Source organism: Erythranthe guttata, chromosome 8, assembly GCF_056151865.1.
Source record: "Erythranthe guttata isolate IM_541 chromosome 8, IM_541, whole genome shotgun sequence".
NCBI lineage: Eukaryota > Viridiplantae > Streptophyta > Magnoliopsida > Lamiales > Phrymaceae > Erythranthe > Erythranthe guttata.
In genome coordinates this window covers 7,061,731-7,082,400 of record NC_142540.1, presented here as the reverse complement: position 1 = coordinate 7,082,400, position 20,670 = coordinate 7,061,731, and the positions used below count along the sequence as shown (strand labels likewise).

The 20,670-nt window shown below is 31.9% G+C and overlaps 1 protein-coding gene and 1 pseudogene across 1 annotated transcript; one reads left to right on the top strand and one right to left on the bottom strand.

The window, feature by feature from the left end:
* Window positions 1–14,077: 14,077 nt before the first annotated feature.
* LOC148768417 (5.8S ribosomal RNA) lies at window positions 14,078–14,229 on the bottom strand (annotated as a pseudogene).
* On the top strand, window positions 14,086–19,939 carry LOC105973163 (cysteine-rich receptor-like protein kinase 6). The gene is made up of 7 exons (XM_088821839.1): window positions 14,086–15,337; window positions 18,089–18,229; window positions 18,320–18,447; window positions 18,543–18,753; window positions 18,864–19,101; window positions 19,172–19,322; window positions 19,421–19,939. Exons 1-7 carry the CDS (start codon window positions 14,515–14,517, stop codon window positions 19,772–19,774), a joined length of 2,046 nt encoding a protein of 681 aa, XP_088677965.1. The 5' UTR covers window positions 14,086–14,514; the 3' UTR covers window positions 19,775–19,939.
* The last annotated feature ends 731 nt before the right edge of the window (window positions 19,940–20,670 follow it).

Here is a 20,670-nt window from a genome sequence, read left to right as displayed (position 1 = left end):
TTCAGTGAACGCAAATTGTTTTTTTTCCCCGACTCTTGGACCATTTAGGATTATTGTGTTTATCCAATAAACCATTTGTTTCGTAACTACTAAGATTGATGTAGTGGATCATCGTTCATATCTTGAATCCCCATTGATCTCTTGAAACCATTTGTCTTTCGAGCTATACAATTCTATGGATCCAATTCTAATCGTAGACTATTGTTGATTGAGATCCATTTTCACCTATTGTTATTGATATCGTAACGTTCTACTTTCACTTGAATCGTTGTTATACAATCTTGAATTGTGGTCACGCTTTTATTGAAAACGTTGATCATACATTTCTTGAATAGTGATTTCGTGACTACAAAATATTGTCACTTGTTATTGGAATCCCAATGAAATTATCGTGATCAGTCACTTATTGGAATCCCAAAACTATTAAACTATGATATTTATTCTTTCCAAAGTGGAATCATCATTGGGATTCAAACTGCGAATTGAGATAGTCGATGAAATTATCATGATTAGTCACTTATTGGAATCCCAAAACTATTAAACTATGATATTTATTTTTTCCAAAGTGGAATCATCATTGGGATTCAAACTGCGAATTGAGATAGTCGAAAGCATATCTGATATATACACATGATTGTAATTCTTTGGGGACGCCCTAAGGATAATTGACCAGTTGGGCCCGTGGCTGTTTGAAAAAGACTATTGGGCGGTATTGGGCCAAAGGTGGATGGTCTCTTCGACAATACCCATATTGGATCTGGACTATTGGCATAGTTGGAGGTTAACTGTGCTGATGAATGGATCGGCATGCGCCCGTGCATCCCTATTGATTGAATAGCATGGTAGCTCCCTGATCGGTGTTATAAGGTAGTAAGGGAGTCACAAGGCATGTACAGGTACATGAAAAAATTGTTACCATGGGAATCTCCATGGTCTTCTTATTTGATATTCAAAACCGTTACCGTGGGAATCTTCACGAAATTCATAATTGATATCCGGGAATTACCCGTTGAATATTGTTCTTTACCTGTACATATTGATTGTATTGTTTGCTCTGATCTTACTGTCGTACCTTTTACTTTGGCCTATTGTTCCTCATCGAACAAATCCTTCTATAGATGATCCAATTCCAACATCAAGTCTGATTTCTCCATCGATTTCTTATTGTGCTTATTATTTTGATTCTACCGTGTTTCCCTAGTACACGCATCACTAAGTCAATTTGGACTTACTCCTCCTTTATATACCTTCTTATTCTCAGTAACAGGTGCATTAGTGGACGATTAGGAGAATAAGTTATTCAGAGAATTTAGAGAGATTAATCTAGTGATGAGTTTAAAAATGATTGTAATTCACGAACTCTGTATACGAGACTAGTTGTGAACTTTGGTTGCCAGTTGTATTTGATTTAATTAAGTGAGAGTCATTGTACTTATTTTTAATTGTCAAAACAAAAAGTAGTGTGTTTCGGTAGTGGACATTACAATATTATTGTGATTGGTAGTAATATTAGCTATATTACTGCTGAGCACAGTAATATCTCTATATTACGCTCTAGCACAGTAATATTAACACAACAAAAATCAATATTATTGTGTAGTACAATAATATTAATACGTTGACTGTTCAACAAGGCAAACAATAAAACGCCAAAAAGATTAATATTGATGTGGCTGACAGTAAGAATACTGTCAAGCACAGTAATATTATTGTAACGACAATAATATAACTGTCAACCACAGTAATATTTTTTTGTTTACAGTAAAATTGTTGTCAACGACAGTAATATTATAATAGTAGACAGTGGTCAACAAATAATAAAAATTAAAAAGCCAAAAAAACAAAAAATATTGATGTGTTCACATTAGTGTTATTGTTTACAGTAACTGTACTGTCAACAGACAGCGGCAGGCGGAAAAAAAAATACAGAAAAAATAAAAAGATTGAAAAAAAAAATCAAAGTCGGAGAACGACGTTGACCGCCGATCAACGATGGAACCAGGAGGCAACAAAATGTTTGAAAAAAGAAAAGGCCAAAATTGAATTTTTGTGATCAAAATTGATGAAATTGAAGTTAAATTAGGGTTACAGTTAGAAATTTGGTTTAAATGGTTGGTGTAATATTGTCATATTAAGTTTGCCTTTGTTTATAGTACATATTAAAGGGATTGACTTATTGGCCAAAGAAATATAGCTCATAAACCTAGAATAATAAAGATGGTTGGTCAGAGACTTATGTATAAAAACCCATACATATAAATGAATTAACACTAGGTAATCCTATGCATCCCTAACGTCATTTTTCTGATATTTTTTATTTAATTTTTTTTCACTATTAATTTTGTAATTACTTATTTTTCTCCCTTATCATAATGGTACGATTTGCCATTTTCTTTTTTATTTATTTCTTTATTATAATTGTAGTTGTCATCTATTAAATTAATCATTTTTTTACAGTTTGAAATGTTATTCGGTGCATCGCACGAAAAAAACTAGTTTGTATAAAACACGCATTAAATCTCAAACTATCACAATTTTGTTTGCATGAAATTCCTTTCTACAACTTAAATAGGATTTCATGTAAGAAAAAATAAAACAAACTTACACAATAAAATGAAGACAAGAAAGTTTGGTGCAAAGTTGTCTTACCACAAGTGAACTTCATGTTGTTTACCCAAGAAATCATAGACACGTTGAGCCCAGTTTTGGATTTCGGAGTGCATTTGCTGATCAAATAGATGATTATTTTTATAGTATAATTATTGAATACTTATGCTAAAAAATAATACTTATGCTAAAAAAGTGTTTTACTGCAAAAAGTATAGATTACCTAATTTTTATATGAGTTCCTATTGTTATAAAAATCCAATCTTGTGTACAAACTATATAAGTTATTGACGATATTAGTGAATACAAAGAGTCACTCCATTATTCTTAGTTTTAAGTTCGACCAAAAAATGTAAAAACACATCAAAATACTAGAAAACTTCTTTTCTTTCACCGAGTCAATCCTTGTGATTCAAAGACACACTATTATTCTAAAAAATACAAATTAAATTTTCGACACAGACGATAAATACCAGTTATACCGATATATATGGCCTAGAAGTAAAGACTGGGAGATAGTCTTGGCGAAACAAGAACATCAAGTGGTGTGGCTTTGCTATTTGTCAACCCAACACTTTCAGACATATCGACCATTTCGTTCGACACCGTCGAGAGATCGAACGCCTGCAACAAACTAGCCAACACTAAATGCAACATATGCAAGGATCTAATGAATCAATCTGCGCATATAGACAATGTCATGCAAAGACAGTCATCAGTAGAAATATTGAATAATCGTTTGAGGCTTAAAACCTCAATTGACTGTGTTCGTTGGCTTGCATATCAATCATGTTCTTTTCGAGGCCATGATGAAGGCCCAACGTCAAAAAAATCAGATAATTTTCGCGAGATGGTGAAACTTTTGGCAAATTATAATGAAAAAGTAGCTGCAACTGTTGTAGATAAAGCTGCTCCCACTGCCAAGTACATCTCTCCGACAATTCAAAAAGAGATAATTGCATATTATTACTTCTAAGGTGAGAAATAAAATTCAAGAAGATATTGGTGACTCTAAGTTTTGTATTCTTGTTGATGAGGCACGAGACGAATCCAAAAAGAAACAAATGGCTCTTGTTTTAAGATTTGTTGATAAAATAGGTGTTCTCCAAGAACGTTTCTTTGATATCGTAAGCGTCAAAGACACAACTTCGTTGACTCTTAAACATGAACTTTCAACATTTTTTTCTCATCATGCTTTAAGTATTGATAATCTTCAAGGGCAAGGTTATGACGGTGCAAGCAATATGCGTGGCGAATGGAACGGATTACAAGCATTATTTTTGAAAGATTGTCCGTATGCATATTACGTGCATTGTTTGCTCATCGACTTCAGTTGGCATTAGCTGCGGCATCAAGAGAGGTAATTCTTGTTCATCAATTTTTTTCAAAGTTGGAATCCATTGTAAATATTGTGGGCGTTTCTTGTAAGAAAACCGGTGAGTTAATTACTGCACAACAAGCTGAAATTTCTCGTTTGGTATATATTAATGAACTTGGAACTGGTAGTGGAGCTAATCAAATTGGCAATTTACAACGAGCTGGAAATACTCGTTGGGGTTCCCGTTTTTCTTCTGTGTGTAGCTTGAAGAAAATGTTTAGTGCTATTGGGAGTGTGCTTCAAACCATCATATCTGATGGAGCAAATTATTCCCAACGCGGTGATGCTGATTCTGCTTATACTGCTATGACATATTTTCAGTTTGTTTTTATCTTACTCTTGATGGAAAGGATAATGGGAGTTACTGATGTTCTTTGTCAAGCTTTGCAACAACGATCCCAAGACATATTGAATGTTGTGCATTTAGTCTCAACAACAAAACAACTTCTTCAAAATTTGAGCGATGATGGGTGGAATAGTTTTTTAAATGATGTTAATTTGTTTTGCCAAAGTAATGAAGTTGAGATGCCTGATATGAATTTTACTTATAAAATAGGTCGAGGGAAGTCGATTCACCAGCCACGAGATACTAATATCACGATGGAACATCATTTTCATTTTGATATATTTGTGACTACCATAGACACACAAATGAAAGGATTAAATTGCAGATTTAATGAGCAAACAATGGAACTTTTAACTCTTAGTTGTGCTTTGGACCCAAGTTATTCATTCAAGTCCTTTAAAGTAGATGATATTTGCACTCTTGTTGACAAATATTATCCTACAGATTTCACAGAACAAGATAGGCTCCTCCTGAAGTTTCAGTTGCAATATTATCATCTTGACATGACTAAGCATCAAGACCTATGTCATTTGTCTACTCTTGCAGCACTATGCGAATGACTAACAAAGACGGGGAAATCCAAAGTATATTATCTAGTTGATAGGTTGATTCGTTTGATCTTACTTCTTCCGGTGTCTATTGCTACCACAGAACAAGCTTTTTCTGTTATGAAGCTTACCAAAACTAGAATTCGGAACAAAATGGAAGATGGGTTCCTTGGAGATTGCATGCTTCTACATATTGAAAGGAAAATTGTTGATCTTTTTAGTACAGATTCAATAATAAATGAATTCTATTCGAAGAAAAAACGTAGAGCACAACTTAAATGATGTATTATTTTGGACGTATTTATTTGAAGATTTGTTTTATTGTAAAAAAAAAAAATGAACCACATTTATTTATTTATTTTTATATTCTTTATATTTTCATTATTTTTATCTTAAGTTCAGCTCCACCTAAATGTCTCATGATCCGTCCCTGAACATAGCCTATCTGAGTTGCAAAGAACCCCACAAGGTATGAGTGTAACTGAAAGAAAAACACTGAGGGCATTATAGTCATTTTAGACTGTTCATAAAATTGACGATCACAACTACTTGAATACCACATAGGGGTCATTTGCAAAATAAGCAAACCAATGCTATTTACGAATCGGCTAAATTGAGATAAGTAGCTGTAATAAAATCATTAATAATACCTGGTCTAATAAAACATTATTTTTTTGTTAAAAAAATGCAAAATTGTATTAATTGACTTTGTTTTAAAATTACTAACTCAGATCCAAATGGTGAGTTTTTTTTTCCTTCGAAACTTACAAGTTGAGGTTATATTTAACATCTCATTTTCAATTTGATTTGACTGATCAATAGAACAAATATTACTTCTACGACGCACTTTTATTATATTTAACGATGATATAAACGCTCTCCTAATTTTATAAATTGTAAGTTATAATGAATTATAAATGATAACAATTTTACTAAAATTGTTATATTTATTTATAAGTATATTTAACGACTATAAAAAGGGTCTTGGATAAGCATAAGAGATATATTTTTTGCAAAAAAGAGAAAAGGAAAATATCAATACAACATCGATTCGAAGTTAAGTACTTTTAGTAAAATGTTATCTGTTTTATGTTATTTTATATAATCATTTTTTTCTTTCAAACAAGATGCTAAATTTTATTTTTAGCATAAACAATAAGATACACTTTGAATAGTAAAAACAACTATTCGTTCAAAAAACTATTTTGAACTGCATTAAACCAATAAAAAACGACAGAGTGTGACTAAGCATATTTATGAGAATTTGGGGGTCTTAAAGCGGATTTTAGTAATGCATAAATATGGGCCCCCTAGAGTTGAGAATTTTGGAGATAATATAATCAAATAGTGTTGATGTTAGCAACATTAATTAAAAATTTATGGGGTCCAAGGGATGGCCTCCGAATTATGTTTGAAAGTACTCATAACTTGGAACAACACAAGTAATTATTTGCAATTTTTTTATAAATATAATAAAATGAACTAGTGTATTTTTCGAATTATTGAAACTACCGAAGTTACATATAAGCAATGTAGATTTATTTAATAATGCACAAGATTGTCGGAAAATAAATTAAAAACTTGAAATAAATAAAGATTTGATAAAAAAACTCAATTTTTAATTAGTATACAGACAGTTATTCATATCAAATGCAAGACTACGTATAAAAAAATCAAAGCAAATAGTTATAACAATTTGAACAATTGAATTATCAACATATTTTTATAATAATAATATTAAAGAGTATAAAAAAATTCTTTGGGGCGCAAATTTTCAAAAAATTGTGGCTCTAGGCGACCGCCTCTAGCCCACTCTTAAAATCGACCTCAGTTACGTACTAAATCAATTTTTTCTTAAGATTCAAATCGAAAAGTTGAAAACTTGAAACGAATCGCAAATCGTAAGAACTTAATAACTATGTATATTGTCAATTGGGAAATGGATTATTTGTTTTGTATTTCAAAATGGATTTCATTCATTATAGGAAGACGAACGACATGTCTTTCGTGAATTTGTGTTTCGTGTTTGGAAGGGTTTCATGAATTGATCAAGTCCAGGCGTGTGTGTCAAGTAGACTTCTTTTTGTGGATTAAACATAAGCAATTTTTAATTAGCACCCACGTAAGGGGTCTATAAGATTCTTATTTACTTTTATGAATTCTCGAACATACCTCCAAATTTGTGAAATAAAATCGTATTATGATGCTAGTAGCCAAGACAAATTCAAGATTCATAGTTAGGGCTGACAATTGGTGATGTGACCCGAGCTTTGTTCGATTGAAATACTATTGAGATTTACTATTTGAATCACAAACTCACACGCTTATAATATACTGTGAGGCTCAACACGACTCATTTCATATTTTGCGTTTTGGGTTTATATCGACCTCAAAATCGAACTTATAAGATTCTCGCATAATTTATTTTTATGAATTTTCAAACTTACCAACAAATTTGTGAAATAAAATCGCAGTATTAGATTAGTAGCCAGGACAATGGAAAGAATATAGATTAGTTAAATACATTAATTTGGACTAATTTTACTTAATACATGATACAAAATAAATTTCATGCATATAGTCCATTGTACACTATTAAATAATAATAAAAAAATTTAACTCGTAAGAATCATGATAAAACAAAGGGATTGCGTGATAAAAATAATTAAAATTACAAATGTTTGAAGATGTTATAAAAACTAGGGGTAATCGCAAATAGGCCCATGACAAGGGCACTTAATTAAAAGAGGGATATCCAATTTTTTTGTCTTTCAAATAAATCCAGCCTATTAAAACTTATTTGCAAATAAGGAGAATCCTTTTATGTATACCAAAATTACCCCCAATTCATTATAACCCAATTTAACTCCAACTTCATTATTTACACCCCAATTTAGCCCAATTTCATCAATTAACCAATTTTAACCCTAATTTCAATTTTGACCCCAATTTTAACCCGCCACCACCAGAGACCGCCGATCGCCGGCGTTGACTGTCGGAGACAGTAATTTAACTGTTAATTGACTATTTTTTTTTTCTTCAAAAATATTTTAATTAATATTACTGTATTCGTTGCTAAATTACTGTCTCCAGCAGTTATTTAACTGTCGGAGACAGTAATTTAACTGTTAATTGACTTTTTTATTCTTAAAAAAATATTTTTAATTAATATTACTGTATTCGTTGCTAAATTACTGTCTCCAGCAGTTATTTAACTGTCGAGACAGTAATTTAACTGTTAATTACCTTTTTTATTCTTAAAAAAAATATTTTTAATTAATATTACTGTATTAGTTGCTAATTACTGTCTCCAGCAGTTAAATTACTGTCGGAGACAGTAATTTAACGGTAAATTGACTTTTTTATTCTTAAAAAAAATATTTTTAATTAATATTACTGTATTCGTTGCTAAATTACTGTCTCCGGCAGTTATTTAACTGTCGGAGACAGTAATTTAACTGTTAATTGACCTTTTTTTTTTTAATTTTTTTCCTTAAAAAAATTATTTTAATTAATATTACTGTCTTGGATGTTAAATTACTGTCTCCAACAGTAATTTAACTGTCTTATACAATAATATTAATAATATTACTGTTCGGAAAAATAATATTCATAATATTATTGTCCCAAACAGTAATATTACTGTCTGAGACAGTAATTTAGTAGTCAAGACAGTAATATTAATTAAAATATTTTTTTTTCTAAGAAAAACAGTTCAAAAAAAAAAAAAAAAAAGTCAACGCCGGAGACCGGCGGTCAACGGTAATTGACCGGTCGGAAAAAAAAATTGAGGAAAAAAAAAATTCAAAAAAAAAAAAAAAATCAACGCCGGAATCTGGCCGGAAAAAAAACATTTCAGAAAAAAAATTATTTTCTGAAAAAAAAAAGTTTTGGGGGTTAATGTGATATATTTGTTTTAATCCGGGGTCAATGTGTAATATTAAGGAAGTTAGAGCATAATGGGTGGAATTGTTAAGAATTATATTATTGAGGGTATTTTAGACTAAAGACATGGGGATGGGCTTAATTGAGAGACTGTTTTTTTTGTGGACTAAAATGCATTTAAGTCCCATGTGATGGGCCTTTTTGCCATTTGCCCAAAAAACTATTCTTTTTATGAAAAAATGTTGTAAGAAAAAAATGTAGGGATAATTAGTGAAAACCCCCCAATTCATTTACCTATATTAAGGTGGATATAACCTCCTTTTCATTATTAGTGAAAACCCCCCACCTTATATTAAATAATTTATTTTTAATTAATATTGTTTTTGACATTACTAATATACCTAATTTGCCCTATTATATCTAAAATAACCAAACCTACTTCACGTTCTCCCTATTTCTCTTATTATTCTCTCTACATATCGCCGCCTCCAACTCTCTTCCATCTGTGTTCTGCCACCGCCTCCAACCCTCTTCCATCTCTGCGCCGCCATCGTTACTCTTTTCTACCAACGGCGTTCCTCCCTCCACCAGCGCGAAAAGAAGACGGTCTTCACCCATGGGATTCTCTCGTCAAGGACGGCGTTAAGGTTTTCGCTAGAGAGAAAGACGAGATTATACAGCGGCGCTAGGGTTGATATTGTGTCTGAGATTTCAATACAGACCACCGCCAACATTGTTTCATTGTTGTTTTTGTTCTTCTTCTTCTCTGATTTTTCTTTTTGGAACCCAATTCTCGAATCTTAATTTTCTTAATTGGAGTTTTTGGTTGAATTCTTATATAGAAGGCTAATTTTGTGTTCAATCAATAGTATAATGGATGTTTGTTTTTGTTGAAATTGTGTGGTGTTATTTATAGATTTATAGATATTTTTCGTACATCAATATAGTTGTTTTCGTACAGTAATATAGTTGTTTTCGTACAGCAATATAGTTGTTTTCGTGCAACAATATAGTTGTTTTATTACTTTTTAGTTGAATATAATAGTTGATTTTGATAAATGAGAGTTGCTGGAGATATATAGTTGTTTTAATCATATTGTTTTAATAACAGTTGTTTTAATAATAGTTGTTTTATTGAAATATAGTTATTTTAACTGAAGACAATAAAATATTAAAAAAATATTTTTTAAAAATATAATAAAAAGTTAAAAAAATATTGTTTTAAATATTTTTTTAAATAAAAAAATGAAAATTAAAATTAAAATAAGAAAAATAAAAAATAAAAGTGTATCAAAGTAGTGTATAATAAGTAGTGAATAGAGGAAGGGTAAATTATTTAAGAATAAAAAAAGGAAGGATCTCTCACTAATAAAGGAAAAGGAACTGGATCCATCCTCATTAAAATAAAGCTAGAGGGGGTTCTCACTAATAGTCCCAAAAATGTATAGTGCCTTTTGCGATCTAATTAAGCGCAATAAAAAAGAAGAGATACCAAAAATAAAACTGGTCTAGAAGAAGTACATTTATTTATTAATATTAGTGGTTGATGGTGTTTTTCGTATTGGTGGAATCAAGCGAAAGATGGAACAAAAACAAGACGACAAAGAAAAATAAGAGTGATAAATATGGTCTTTTCCTATGAAAGCGCGAGGAATAAGAAGAAACACCAGAAACAAGATTTGCAAAGATAAGGAAAAAAGAACATTGAATTATGGTGTTTTCTATCATGTTAGAATCGGACGCAAAATGAAGAAACACCAAAAAAAAAAAAAAAAACAATACGACTCTGATACCATGTTATAATACTTGGAATAGTATCATGGTGACTATGTGAGTTTGATTTGTGTTTTATTTTTTTATAGATGCACCCTATTTATAATAGGGAAAAACAAGAACCCTCATCTAGGAAATGTAGTTAGAGAAAACTCCCTCCTCAAAATAATTGGGGAAATGTGATATATTCGCCTAGTTTTGAAAATACATAGGGATAGGTCTTATGGGTTTTCTTTTTTTCTTAGTCAAAAACCCAAATTCTAATCTTAATTTGATAGACTTCCTAGACAAATTAAAATACCCGTTTTGCCCTTTTAGTTACAATTTAAAACCCTAACCCTCTAACCTTTTCTCCCACTCCCTCCCACATTTTTTTTCTAGCCGTCATCCTCTCTTCACCCACTCTCAGTGGCGGATCCAAGATGAAAATTCAGGGTATGCCGCATAGAAAAAAATAATAATCAAATATTCTAGTATTAAATAGTAAAAATATACCAATGTTTTAATCACAACTCTGATTGAAAATTTATTTCTACTCCAAGCGTAAATCCATTCTCCTTTTCTCATGGCTTGAAACAAAAGAGCTTTAGGGTTCTGATTTGGGAGATGCGCGTTTTTGGGGAGAAGGCTAAAACAAAATGTATTGATGCAAAAAAAATGAACTAAAATCTTCTGCGTTTATTGGAAGAGGGGCTGAAAAAAAATTCAACGGGACAAAAAAAAGTAAGAGGAGCTGAAGAATTTTTTTTTGGAAAGAGGGGCTGAAACAAAATTAATTGAGGCAAAAAAAAAATGAAATAAAATTTTCCGTGTTTTTTGGGAAAGGTCTAAAAAAGATTCATTGAGGCAACAAAAAAGGAAGATGGGCTGAAAAAAATAAACCAAAAGAGAAGAGAGGGGCTGAAATATATTAGTAATCTAGGTATTCTGCGTTTTTGGGAATAGGGGCTGAAAAAAAATTAATCGGGGAAAAAAAATGTAAGAGGGGCTGAAGAAAAAAATTTGGGAAAGAGGGGCTGAAGAAAAAAAATTGGGAAAGAGGGGCTGAAACAAAATTAATTGAGGCAAAAAAAATGAAATAAAATTTTCCGTGTTTTTTGAGGAGAGGTCTAAAAAAAATTAATTGAGAAAGAAAGGGAGAGGGGCTGAAAAAAAGATAAACTAGGGGATAGAGGCTAAAAAAAAAATAAACCAGAGAGAGGGGCTGAAAGAAAAACACCAATTAGTAGTCAAGGAACTCTAGATGTGACTCAAACTCGAAACCTTCACTAACAATCTAACTTTCTCTCTCTAACTTTCTCTGTCTCTTCATTTCTCTAACTCTCTCTGACTTCTCTTTCTTTCTCTCTCTTCATTTCTCTCTCTGTGGATGCCCACAGCCCTCCGCCGCCGCGGCTGCTCCCCCACCTCCTTGCGCCACCGCTGCTCCTCTCACCTCCCTGCGTCGCCGCTGTCGCTGCTCCTCTCATCTCACCGCGTTGTTGTCGTCGCTGCTCCACCACCGCCTTGCGCCGCTGCTCCGCCGCCGCCTTATGCCGGCCGTCGTTGCTCCTCCCACCGCCTTGAACTTCATATTAAACCATCCACTTCTCCTTTTTAAGTTATTTCTTTAATTTATGAATGTCCATCCATTTTTAATTTATTTTTTTAAGCTCTGAATTCTTACTATTTCACCTTTTTTAATTATTTTTATGAAAACCAACTGAATTCGAAAATTTCAAATCACGATTCGATAATTTGTAGTCAGATCTAATGGTGAATTTCAGATATGGGACCGATGGTGTTTGATTTGTATATATTTACTACATTTATAAAAAAAAACCCAGATCTACTATGTTTTTGAATTAATTTAATTTTTTAATTTAATTTTTTAATTCAATTTTTTAATTCAATTTTTTGAATTAATTTATCAAAAAAATCAGATCTACTATGTTTTTGAATTAATTTAAATTTTTATTATAAATATATTTAAATTCTTTTTTGTATTTATTTAATTATGATTCGAAATGCCTCAAGTTGAGAACTTTGTTTGTATGTAGTAGCAATTTAATCAGTAGTGGTTACTTAGTCATATACAGTCATATGTAGTTATGTATAGTCATGGCTACATATAACTATACAGGACTATATATAGGACTTGTACATATACAGTCATATGTAGTCATGTATAGTCATTGCTACATATAGGACTATAAGACTTGTAGAATACTATAGTCATTTGTAGTCAATTTCAGTTCAGCAAATTTATCAACAAAAAAAAATCATTTTCTTTTGTATTTTTCATGTAACCTAACTCGCATGTTCCAGTTTGCTATTAACTCGTATTTTTTTGTCGCAGGTTTTGCTTTTATTATAATTTTATGACATGAACGCGATGAAGTGCCCAATGAACTTGGATTCATGCTACAGTAGTCTAGACTTTATGTCACTATGTACAACTAAAGATAATTGTAGATAACTATAGTCACCTATAGTAACATACAGTATATGTATGCTATAGGTTTTTTAATGTACAATAATACGTGTTCATGTTTGAAGAATATATGCATGTGATTGTATTTTTTCATTTTTTGTTTGTTAGTTGATTTATAATATCAAGATCTAAATTGTGAATTTTATTTGTTGGTGTAGATGAATTTTGGGGTAAAAAAACAGTACATGACTATATATAACTAACTATACATGACTTTTGAACTTGTAGTACACTGTAGTCATGTGTAGTATACTTCCAGTTCAGTAATATTACCAATATTTGAATTTATAAAAAAAAATAAAAAAAATTTAAAAAATTAAAAAAAAATAAAAAAATCGAAAAATTAAAAAAAATCGAAATATTAAAATATTATTTTATAAAAAAAATACAATAATAATAAAAAAATGTACAATATATATACATGAATAAAAAAATTATTTAATTAAAAATGATGATATATGCAGTAAAAAATACTAAATGCAAGTCAAAAATGATAAATGCAGTTGGTGAAAATGCAGAATTCAAAGATGAAGAAAACCCCTAAAGTTGATTTTGATAGCGATTCTGAATTCGAATACCAGGATTGCTACATCAGTGACGAAGATAGGTTGATTATCGATTTGTTGTCGGAATCAGATTTTGATGGATGGTGGTGATTGTATGATGTGGTGGCGGTGGAGAGGGGATATAGGATATTTTGATAGATTGGACGGAGGACAACGCTGGTAGAGAAATTCGCGCTGGTTGAACCCTTAATCGACTATTCTTCATCATAGTCGATTAAGTTAATCGACTATGCTCTGGTAGTCGTTTAAAGTGTTAATCGACTGCTTTAGTAGTCAATTAAGGTTACTCGATTTTATATTTTAATTCGTTTTGGATTTTTTGTGTATTGATTCCGATTTGTTATATACCAATTACAAATTATGTATATTATTTGTATTATAAAAATAATGTTGATTTTCGTTTTTATGTAGTGGTGTTCTTTTATTTTTAGTAGTTAGTTCCTTAATCAACTATACTTTGTTATAGTCGATTAATATATGTGATAGAGAAAAAAAAAGTTAAAAAACTAAAAAGTGTCCTCAGACTAATGACTTCGGGCACAACTTGCGTTCAAAGACTCAATTGTGCACACAATTATGCAATTCACACAATGTACCGTATTTCGTTTCATTCTTCGTCAATGAGAGAGTGGAGATAGTGTTTGCCAAGAGTACTTTTGACATTCAAGACACGTATTGTGATTAACTTCACTATAATTTAGTAGCACTCATACCGCTTCTTTCTCTATAATTGGCTTTATATAAATGGTTTAGACTATTAATTAGTAATAACGAGTCAAATGATATTCAATTCTTTTGATCAGTTCTCCACAAGAAAGCTTAGTGAATAGAGATATGAAAATTGTCAAACAAGAAGAGCTATATATTTAGCCGTTGAATTAAATGTAGCACACAGCAACCATTTTGTCCAAAATTTCTCTCTCTCAAAAAAAAAAAAAATGTCTCTAGTTTTCAAGTTCCTAATTCTGGCAAACTTGTTAGCCTCAGTCCAATCCATGTGCCTAAACGACAAAGGCAATTACACCACTAACAGCTCGTACATGTCAAATCTCAACGCTGTCCTTTCCTTTCTCCCCATTGGCCTTAGCAGCAGCGGTTTCTACAACACCTCCGTCGGGCTAAATCCCGATAGAGCCAACGCCGCAGTGCTCTGCGGTGCCGACGTGGAGCTCGACGAGTGCCGCAGATGTCTCCGGGATATCACCCCCAAGCTTCTAACAGAGTGCCCTAATTATAAGAAGGCCTTTTGGTGGGACGAAGGCTGCACGTTGTGGTACTCAAACGAGACAATGTTTGGAGTTCTCGCGACACACCCCGGCCTATGGTGGTGGAATCTGTACAATGCCACGAGTCCGGTTCAGTTCAAGGAAGATCTGAGAACGCTTATCGACGGTCTTCGGATCAAGGCGGCGGCCGGCGACGGCACGAGGAAGGTTGCCGCCGGGAATATCACGGCTCCTGATTTTCAGACCATTTATGCACTGGTTCAATGCAGCCCGGATTTGTCTCATAAGGATTGCAACCTTTGCTTATTAACCGCTGAAGCGGATATACCAAGATGTTGTGACAATAGGGTAGGGGGTATAGTGCTCTTGCAAAGCTGCTATCTTCGTTATGAGACTTATCCATTTTTTAATGAAACTGTGCTTCAAAAACTAGAGCTTGTGACTCTATCCCCGCCCGCGCCCGTGATCGTGCCGGTACCCGGGTCTCCGATATTGCGGTCACCACCACCAGCACCATCATCACCACCACCAACAGGTATTTTAATTGGTTCCGAAGATAAGATTTAGTTAACAAAATTAAATAGGCCGCGTCTACTTGCAATACCAGTTTTAATTACTAGTGTTATTAACACTGCAAGACTAAATTAATAAAATTCTATGTACGAATACTATAATATCCCTATTTTTTAAAAAGAAAAGAAAACCCAAATTGATGCAATACCGTAAACTTACAAACCATAAAAATTTAACCACAACATCACAAGACCAAATTTTCTTCTTCTCCATCTTTCAAAAGTCAAAACCCACAAAAATATATCTCCTTCATTTCCTATAAGCCCACAAAACATAAGCATTCAAAACCCTCAAAAATTAACGATGGGAAATATAGAGTCAAAAAATATTAAAATTGAAGATTCTATGATGGAAGAACCCAAAAAGGTATGCATTTATGTGTTTTATTAACTAGGTCGTCGTTTTTCAAAAACCAAATACACACAAACACGATTCGACATTTACATGTCGAATTTTATACCAAAAACTCGACATTAAGGTGTCAAAAATTAGGCAACAAAATCAACATCGTGCTTATGTCGAGTTTGATGCACAAATATCGACCTCTTAATGTCGAGTTTTGGGTACAAAATTCGACATGTAAATGTTGAATCTTGTCTGTTCAGATTTTTTCAACATCTTAATGTCGAGTTTTGGGTATAAAATTGATCTGTAAATGTCGATTTGCGTTTGCGCGCATTTGTTTTTTGAAAAACGATAAAATATCTGATAAAACATATAAATGCACACCTCTTTGATTTTTTACACTGTAAAATCTTCCATTTTGAAGTATCTTGACTCCATAATTTTCCTCTTTGTAATGTTTGTTGATTTTTGAGGGTTTTGAATGTTGAAGTTTTGTGGATTTATGGAAGAGGAAGGAGAGATATTTTTGTGGGTTTAAAAAGATGGAGAAGATGAAGATTGGTCTTGTGGTTTTGTGGTTTTGTGGTTTTTAAGTTTATGATATTGCATCAATTTGATTTTTGTTTTAAAAAAAGTAGGGATATTATAGTATTAGTATATTGGTTTTTTTAATTTAATCTTACACTAAATGAAACTAGTATTGCACATAATCGCGGCCAATTGAAAACTTAAAAAAAAAAAAAAAATTATATAATTAGACCGGCCCAATAAGTAATCCCCCGATTAATTAAGAATATAGCCATATAATTCGACATGTAAATGTTGAATCTTGTCTGTTCGGATTTTTCGACATCTTAATGTCGAGTTTTGGGTACAAAATTTGACCTGTAAATGTCGATTTGTGTCTGCGTGCATTTGTTTTTTGAAAAACGATAAAGTATCTGATAAAACATATAAATGCATAACTCTTTGAGTTTTTCTACCGTAAAATCTTCCATTTTGATGTATCTTGACTCCACAATTTCCCTCTTTGTAATGTTTGTTGATTTTTGAGGGTTTTGAATGTTGACGTTTTTGTGGATTTATGGATGAGGAAGAAGAGATATTTTTGTGGGTTTTGAAAGATGGAGAAGATAAAGATTGGTCTTGTGGTTTTGTGATTTTGTGGTTTTTAAGTTTATGGTATTGCATCAATTTGATTTTTGTTTTTGGAAAAATAGAGATATTATAGTATTAGTACATTGGTTTTTTTAATTTGATTTTACACTAAATGGAACTAGTACTGTAAATAGCCATCGCCAATTAATAACTTTAAAAAAAAATTATATAGTTAGACCGGCCCAATAAGTAATCGCCCATTTAGTTAAGAATATAGCCATATTTTCAAATAATGGGGGCACATGTAATTTGGTTTATGAGATAAGATATTTAAACCTCTAGACCTCTTTTGATTGCCAATATATAATTAGTCTATATAAAATAGTTTTCACTATCAGTTAATTATGACTACTAATTTGTAAGGTTGCTTTTAAATAAATTTTAGATTTATTTATCTTCTCTCCCATATTAATAGTGCTTGGTATTTGGTTTCCTTTACATAACCCAATTTAATTTAAATGACCCAATTACCCTTTTTTTTATCTTACATAATTGTTTTTTCTAAAATTATTTTATTTAGTTATATTTTTCAATGTTTTAATTTTTTAATTACTTTGTACTTTTATATTCTTTTACTAACTTCTATTTTTTAATTCTATATTAACTATTTATAATAATTTTTATTTTCTATTATTTCTTAATTTATTATTATTTATTTAATTTTTTATGTTTTCAATCTTTTCCTTGTTAATTTGTTACAAGCTCTCTCTCTCTCTCTTTTTTTTTTTACTTATATTTTAAGATTTGTTTTTCAAAAGTCCAATGTTTAAATTTTAAGTTTTTTATATTATGTTTTTAGTTATTTTTCAACTTCATGGAATATTTGTCATTGTGAAAGAGAGAGGAAAACTACAAAGTCAATTTTGTCATTAATGCATCTTATCATAGCACAATTATTTTATCCGAACATTAAATTAGGCTTTACTATTTAGTCAATCTTGGCTACTCTCATCAACCAAATCAGTCAATAACCTTAACTAATCTTACGTAAAGTCAATTATATTGTTGGACTGTTCCAATAAGTAATTGCCCAATTAGCTAAGATTAGTGCCATATTTTCCAAAATTGTGGACGCACTTGAAAAATTACTGAACTAACAAACATCTAATAAGGTATAATTATGTAACTAATAATGGCTAATCTTATCAACCAGATGAGGCCTAACTATTTTAGTGTCAAAAGAATTGACAAGTTCTTTCAAATTTTGCAGGAAAAAAAGATGACAATTCATCAGCTCGAACTGTCGTTATTATTGCGGTTTCAATTGTTGCATGTGTGATAGTAATAGTTGCTTTAGTTGGCATCTGTTTAAGAAAAAAAATAATACGTAGACAAATCGAAAATACTGAGAGTAAGAAATCTTATTCTTGAAATCCGTAATTTTATTTACTGTATAATTGCTGCACGTATTCAAGTATAATTTCTTTCTTTTTAACAGTAGATGAAGCTGTAGACGAGATTACTACAGTTGAATCTTTGCAATATGGTTATAGCACAATAAAAGCAGCAACAAATGATTTCTCTGATAATAACAAGCTTGGGCAAGGAGGATTTGGTGTTGTTTATAAGGTAATTTGATATACGAGTTCATTCTGGATAAGCACAAACGTTGATTGTTACTAAAAACTATACAAAATCTAATGATTTTTATAATTTAATTTCAGGGAAAACTCCCTAATGATCAAGAAATAGCGGTCAAAAGATTGTCTAAGAATTCAGGACAGGGTGATGTAGAATTTAAGAATGAGATCTTATTACTCGCTAAACTTCAACACCGGAATTTGGTTAGACTCTTGGGTTTCTCTATACAAGGATCAGAAAAGCTTCTCGTGTATGAATTTGTTAGGAATGGAAGCCTTGATCTCTGTATGTCAGGTAATATTTCGTCTTAATAGTTTTACAAAATAATAAATATACTGGTAAAAATTCCTTTCTCAATTTAGACGTAGCTAATTTGATTTAACATTATTCAATTGAACATGTAGACCCAACAAAGCGTTCATGTTTGGATTGGGATAAACGCTACAAGATCATAGGGGGTATCGCAAGGGGACTTGTGTACTTGCATGAGGATTCTCAACTCAGGATCATTCACCGTGATCTCAAACCTGGCAATGTACTTTTAGATAGAGAGATGAATCCTAAAATCGCAGATTTTGGCATGGCGAGATTATTCGAACAAGATGAAACTCAAGGAAATACAAGCAAGATTGTCGGAACTTAGTAAGTAATGTCTGTTATTATATGCTTGAATTAGAATCTAAGCTAAGAAAGTATTTCTATGTTGTTGCAGTGGATATATGTCGCCTGAATATGCAATGCGCGGGCATTTCTCTGTTAAGTCGGATGTGTTTAGCTTCGGAGTTTTAGTCCTCGAAATCATGAGCGGTCAAAAAAATAGGTCTATCAGGATCGGGGACAATGTGGAGGATCTTTTAACTTTTGTAAGTAATTACTTACTTAGATGCGTTTAATTTTAAAGTGAAATATTAATCTGATCAAAATGACGTGCATATATGTATATATACATATATATTTCCAGACATGGAAGAACTGGCGCGAAGGAACGGTTGAGAATATGATAGATCCTATCTTGAGAGCAGCTGGCACGGGTTCATTACAGGACATGATAAAGTGCATTCACATTGGCTTGTTGTGCGTTCAAGAAAATGCTTCAAAAAGACCGCCAATGGCTTCGATTCTTATAATGCTGAGTAGCTCCACCATGAATCTGCCTGTACCTTCGGAGCCAGCGTGTTTTATGGACATTTCACTCTTTGATAATTGTGATGATTCGAACTCGTCGGACGCTAGCAAAAGATTGAAGGCCAGGACGACTATATCTGAAGGCTTGTCTATAAATGATGTGACAGCTACTGATTTATATCCCCGGTAATTTGCAAATATGTGTTTGTATGGTGCTTGTTATATCTTTAGAATTATGTTATTGGCTACAGTTGAATCGCTGTTTCTTTTTTCCTTTCTATCTGTTGTGTGTTAATATTTATGAAATAAAGTTGTGATCCTAAACCAGTTATGAAAGATTGTTTATATGTTTGTCATTTGTATATGCCTAAAGAAAGTCATGTGGTAACCATTTACTTTCCACTCATTGTATATTCAAAATAGAAGATTCTATAGTGGAAGGACCCAAAATGTATGCATTTATGTGTTTTATTAGCCAGGTCATCGTCTTTCAAAAAGCAAAAGCACACAGATACAATTCGACATTTACATGTCAAATTTTACACCCAAATCTGGACAATAAGGTGTCGAAAATTAGGCAACAAAATCAACAGCTTGTTTATGTCGAGTTTGTTGCACATACATCGACCTCTTAATGTCGAGTTTTGGGGACAAAATTCGACATTTAAATGTCAAAATGTGTATGCACGGATTTTTTCGACATTTTAATGTCGAGTTTTGGGTACAAAATTTGACCAGTAAATGTTGAATCGCGTTTGCGCACATTTTTGTTTTTGAAAAACGATAAACTAGCTAATAAAACATATAAATGCATACCTCTTTGAGTTCTTCCACCGTAAAATCTTATATTTTGATTTATTTTGACTCTATAATTTCCCTCTTTGTAATGTTTGTTGAGTTTTGAAGATTTTGAATGTTGAAGTTTTGTGAGTTTATGGAAGAGGAAGGTGAGATATTTTTGTAGATTTTGAAAGATGGAAAAGATGAAATTTTGGTTTTATGGTTTTGTAGTTTTTAAGTTTATGGTATTGCATCGATTTGGTTTTTGTTTTTTTGACAAATAGGGATATTATAGTATTAGGGCTC